This window comes from Nanorana parkeri, unplaced genomic scaffold (assembly GCF_000935625.1).
Source record: "Nanorana parkeri isolate BGI_ZX_2015 unplaced genomic scaffold, ASM93562v1 scaffold455, whole genome shotgun sequence".
Taxonomy (NCBI): domain Eukaryota; kingdom Metazoa; phylum Chordata; class Amphibia; order Anura; family Dicroglossidae; genus Nanorana; species Nanorana parkeri.
The window spans coordinates 345,489-351,235 of record NW_017306723.1 but is presented as its reverse complement, the minus strand read 5'-3'; the positions used below and the strand labels follow the sequence as shown (position 1 = coordinate 351,235).

The following is a 5,747-nucleotide window of genomic DNA, read 5'->3' as shown; positions in this document are numbered from 1 at the left end:
CTGCTCCCCTGTTTTCCATGTCAGGAGGTCCCGGGGTGGTGGTGGTGCTGGGGGGGAAGGGGTATGTGTACCTGTCTGGCAGAGGTCTCCCCTCCAGCCCGTGGAACATTTGCACTTGTTGTATCCGATACACGTTCCTCCATTGTTGTCACAATCCCATTTCTCACTCTGTCATAACTAACATGGACATCCGGAAGAGACCAGATAAAGCATGTAATGAGATCTGCGGCTGGACGCCCAGCCACACAGCTGGAGTCATGATTAAAGAGGACCTGTCCAAGAATACATCTTTTAAATACATTTGTCATAAAAAAATATGAAAACAGCTTTGTTTGTATGGAACATCTGGATTTCATTCATCCTCTAGATGGAACAGATTACAAATAGAACATAGCTTAAAGCCAAAGTGAACTTTCAGTTTAATTACATTTAATGTGCATCAAAGTAAAAGGAGTGCAAAGTCTTACTGTTTATTTTCTTTAGAAAGCAGCCACAGCTGCGGTGTAAAAATACCTGTCTCCTGCCAGCATGCAGAGAAGAACTCTTGCTATCTCTGGGTGGAAACAGTGGTCTCTCTGCAAAGGTCCAACACTCCCCCTGCTGAGGCAGATCTAGAACTCTCCAATCAGCAAAGCCCATGCTCCGCTGGCTGGAGAGCTCTCTCTGTGACTTGTCAGGGGCCTGTCAGACCTCTGCAAAGAGACCAAAAAGTGGTCTCTTTTCTACAGAAAATAAACGGTAAGACTTTGCACACCTTTTGATTTGATGCTCCTGGAAAGTATTCAGTTGAGTGAAAGTTCACTTGTACTTTAATTTATTACATGGAAAGAGTTTTATGATAGAAGTCAGCCGATTAATAATGACTCATGACACATGTTTGGCATGTGCCTCTGTTTTGACTCTTTGGGAACTCTACACTGTTATTGTTTTCTTTACGTTTGTTTATGTTCCTCTGGTTATACGGTTTATGGAACAACAATCATGTGAAGTATTTGCTACTTGTTGCCAGTTTATTATTCTTCGACATTTGGATATTTGTAGAGCTGCCCTGGAATCTGCAGATTTAGGCACTATGAATTCAGGGGGATTTTTTATGCAGATGGCTGCTCTTATAAACACTCCTTTTTGTTTCTTGCTTATAGACATATTAACCTTCAGCTGAGAGTGTTGGTGAATCTTTTTACTTCTTGTAGGTGAATGTACATTGTAAGAAGAGATTAATCCTGTAGGCAAGGATTGGATGTGGCAGGTTTCTGTCTCTTCACTTCCTGTGTTGGTGACTCTCTGTGTGTCAGGTTCCTGCATGGTGTCACCAGGACAGGAAGTGACAAAGGGTCTTTCCCTTACTTTATTCAGAAGTAATAAAAAATGTTGGCCGGAGTTGGGTTTAATTGCAGCCTGGAGGAGCCCATGTAATCTCACCTGTAAGCCTCCATTCACACTTGAGGGCAGGCATTTTCAGGCCATTCTGAAGTTCTTTATGCACATTTTTCAGGCTTGAGCATTTTTCTTTTAGCTCATGGAATGCTAATTACTTATAGGAGGTGATTGTTGGTAGGTGCAAAATTGTGCATTAATTGCACATTATGCATCAGAAATGCTCATGTACTTTTTTTGAGCTACAAGCAACAAGTGACACATCACCCAGGTGTGAATGGGGAGCTTAGAGATCTGTAGTCTGTATGGAATATTCATATCTCGTTTTATGTCCAGGGACAGTGAATTATTTGATGGGTATCTGTGAACGTTGGCCTCTCTTTGTTCTTGTTTCAGTGGGAGATGCGGAATGGTCACCTGTGATAAAACATGACAACAGCGGGGAAAGCAGTGACCGCCACCTCTGCCCCAGGCTAATCCTTGTGGGAATCCCCGAGGTCTGTCCGCACCTCATCCCAGAGTTCCTGAGGGAAGGGAGAGAATTTTCTGCTCTATAATCAGCCACTTGTGTCTGCAGAACATCAAAGCTTTCCACAGCTGAGACCCTTTAAAAATACATGTATCCACTTCCGCACGTCTGCCTGTAATTGTGTGTGGCGAGGGGAAGGGGAAAGAGGAGGACCATTTTTTACATGTACTATTTGTGTTTAATATTTAAAGGATCAGTCCACCCAAAGCCATCCAGTGACTGAATCCCCCACTCTTTACTTGTTGTTAAAATATCATTTTTAGGTGGATTGCTCCTTTAAAAAGCCAGTGGACCTAATTATCTGAACTCTGCATCCCACTGCTCAGTCAATTTGGGTCAAAAGTCCAAGTACTTTAATGTACAAATAATGAGGCTATTGTTAAGAAGCTAACTATGTCTCTGTTAGGGAGATTTTTCTTTTCCTGTCTTATTGATACTATGGGCTTCATGTAAAGAAGTTCTGCCCGGCTAATGCCGCTTACATGGCACAAGTGTTCCTAGAGTATAATAGGAATTATTAGTGCTCGAGTAGAGTATAATAGGAATTATAGTCATCGGGACCATGTAGGGGAGTTATTGCCGTGCAAACACCAGGCGGGACTTTTATACAACCTGGAGTGTCATTCAATAGAATCACTGGACAGGAAGTCAACAGTGTGCAGGAAAATGTCTCCTCCCAAAAGTAGAACTTTATTTTAGTGATCTTCTGTCCATATACAGTAAGCAGAAGAGTTATGAGCTGTCTGCTCTATAAATATTATATCATATAGGCATAGTGGTCATTGCAGACAGGCTGCCCTTGGTGTAATACCTTTATTACACCCCGGCATGTGGCTGTCCATCCGTTTCCAACCCGGGCAGCACGTGTACAGCGGAAGAGGCGTCTTCTTCATCACTTGTCTGTATGCAATCTTGTACGTAGTCCTGATAGAAACATGTAAAACAGAATTGACCGTCAGACTGCAGGTTGTGGCTCCACTATGATGCCAATAAAGGTCATGTCTTCAGGCTTTGTAGCACCCTGCTGTCTGCAATATTTGTTCTCCCTGAACATGCTGCTGGTGGTGAGTGTGAATTTTAAGGGTTTTTCTGCCTCAGCCAGAAATTATATTTCAGCGTTTAGTGAATTTTGAAGAGTTAGGCCTTCTTTGTCTTGGGAACCTATTGGCGCTTGGGACCCTATTGGTGAGATCTCCATATGAGTTCCCAGGTCTTCACACTGCTGTGGCCATTATGAGGAGCTTCCACCTACCCTGCTCTGAGTTCCCAGGTCTAAACACTGCGGTGGCCATCATGAGGAGCTCCCACTATCCCTGCTCCGAGTTCCCAGATCTCCACACTGCTGTGGTCATTACGAGGGGCTTCCACCTACCGTACTCTGAGTTCCTGGGTCTACACTCTGCTGTGGCCATTATGAGGAGCTCCCACTATTCCTGCTCCGAGTTCCCAGATCTCCACACTGCTGTGGCCATTATGAGGGGCTTCCACCTACCGTACTCTGAGTTCCTGGGTCTACACTCTGCTGTGGCCATTATGAGGAGCTCCCACTATCCCTGCTCCGAGTTCCCAGATCTCCACACTGCTTTTTCCATTATGAGGAGCTTCCAACTACCCTGCTCTGAGTGCCCGGGTCTGCACACTGATGTGGCTATTATCAGAGGCTCCCATGATCCCTGCTAAATCTATTGACCAAGACATTGCCCAAGAACCAGTACATGACTCAGGGAATGGCAGCTTCCAATAACTGGAGGGGGATATGAAGAATCAGGGCATTCAGGGAGCTAACATGTAAAGTGATGCTGCTATAAAGGCAGCACATTAGCCCGTGCCTGGCAGAGCCTGCTGGGAATTGTTCCTCCACAACAGCGGAGGCTACAGGTTTCCACCTTGATAAAAATATCCTTACCTGTAGGTGCTGCAGACACGATGCCCCTCGCAGAGTGTGATCAGTGGATGGTAAACAGGCTGGACGAAAGATTGCGTCACAGACATGACTCCCGCCTGAGCGCCGGATGAGCATACTCTGCGCCTGAAACATAAGAAAGAGAGAGAAAGGTAATAATTATCAGCTCATCCACTAATTATATAATAATATATGGATGAAAATATGTCTCCTTCCTCCTTAATGTTCCCAACTGTACCATAAGGCAGATAATGCAATTGACGAAGTTTCACATTTGTCCAAATTTTGATCATCTTATATTGGCTAATGGGGACACCTGTGCCAGTGACAACTTTTACTTTTTAGAGATTTCCACTCACTTTATGTTGTGTCACAATGAAGGGAAATATTTGGTGGACTTGCATCGCCTATGTAACACACACGAAAAGTGACCTTCACAGAAAAATGTGTGCCCCAGTTGGCATCTGATGAGTGATGGTCACAGTGGGAGTAGGAAGGACCCTGCAGCATTAAAACATATGTCGTCTTTTCTGATTTCACAGATATTTAGGGGGAGAGTTGCTGTTGGTCCCCTTGGGGGCTGAACTGCCAATCTTCTTATGTACACAAGTTTTTCCAGGTGTCGATTCACTACAACACCCCTTTCTGGGCAGGAAGTGATGGAAAATCTCTCCAATGTGGTCCCAGACAAAAAATACATTTTCAGTAAAGTGTGGACAAGTGCTGTCTGTGTCCTCCTGTCCCGGTGACAACTACTCCTCCATTTTTCATACTGGTGTCACTGAGATGGGAAGTGAAGAAAAATCGCTCCAATATGGTGAGATAAAGAAATAAAAACTTGATACATATTCTTCACTCTTCCTGACTAAATCCAAAACTAAACAAAGACTCTCTGGAGTGAGACTTTACCGTCGGCCAGGCAAAATCGCGGTTCATTACATCTCTGTGCGCAGAGAGATAAATCTCCTGGGTTACTTTAAAGAAAAGGAATAAAACCTGATTTTGGTTTTCAGCAAAAGTCTTTAGTACAATTTCAATTACCCTTTTGCTAATACGCTGCGATAGTCAATTAGCGATAACACAGGAACAATGCGTCAGCAGAAATTGCCTTTATACGCCGCAGGTTTGACTTGGGCGCACTGATTAGCCAGCAGGAGAGCGGCTCTTCCCCGTAATTAAATTGTTCTTTTCTCTAAATGTTATTTCTCAAGAAAATCAACGTGCGTTCCGGAAAAAAAAACTCCCATCGAGCATTCTTTGTATAAAAGCAACCAGAGGACCCCATTATTTCCAGGGAGATGTCCATCATTTCTGGGAGCACAGCAGATTTTATGGTGCTCTATACCACTTGCAGGAAACACGGAGGAATGAGAAGTTTTGTCATTTCTTTTTATTGTGCAACATAGTAATAAGTACATAAGTGCATTATTAACGCTGGACTCCAGGATGAAAAATAATACCCTTGCAGCAGCTCCCTCCACACTGCAAGGGTTAAATGCTTATTTTTGCCTAGAGGTAGAAATATAAGGAGTAAAGCGTACCATACACTGCGTGCCCAACAAAGAAAATATCACAGATTCCTCCATCAACGCTGAGGAATCTCCCGCTGTCAGAATATCCAAAAAGAGACGGCAGCTGATTGGCTGCCTGCTCTGTTCGTTCAAAGACTTGCAGCTGACTATCGAGAACTGTTCAAAATTCGCATAGCGTATGGCCAGCTTTATACTTACCTTGCTCCCCGCTGGGACAGGCTCCCTCCATGTGTGGAGCGGTCCCCTGAAGCCTCCACTCTAAGGTGCTCCCAGCTGCGCTTACACCCCTACCTCCTCCACATACAATGCAGGGCTAATAGCCCTGCATTGGACATGGTGATGCTGAGGGACCACCCAGAGCATCAGAGAGAAGAGCACCGGAGCCTGCTAGAGTGGGGGTTAAAGT

At 44.4% G+C, this 5,747-nt stretch overlaps 1 protein-coding gene across 1 annotated transcript in view; it reads right to left on the bottom strand.

The window, feature by feature from the left end:
* Window positions 1-5,747, bottom strand: part of EGFL7 (EGF like domain multiple 7) — a 33,745-nt gene that overhangs the window by 5,865 nt on the left and 22,133 nt on the right. The window contains exons 4-7 of the mRNA XM_018560454.1: window positions 3,813-3,935; window positions 2,718-2,830; window positions 2,205-2,224; window positions 72-147 (exon numbers count right to left, since the gene is read on the bottom strand). Of these exons, the coding sequence (XP_018415956.1) occupies window positions 72-147; window positions 2,205-2,224; window positions 2,718-2,830; window positions 3,813-3,935 (332 nt within the window). The remainder of the gene's footprint in view (window positions 1-71; window positions 148-2,204; window positions 2,225-2,717; window positions 2,831-3,812; window positions 3,936-5,747) is intronic.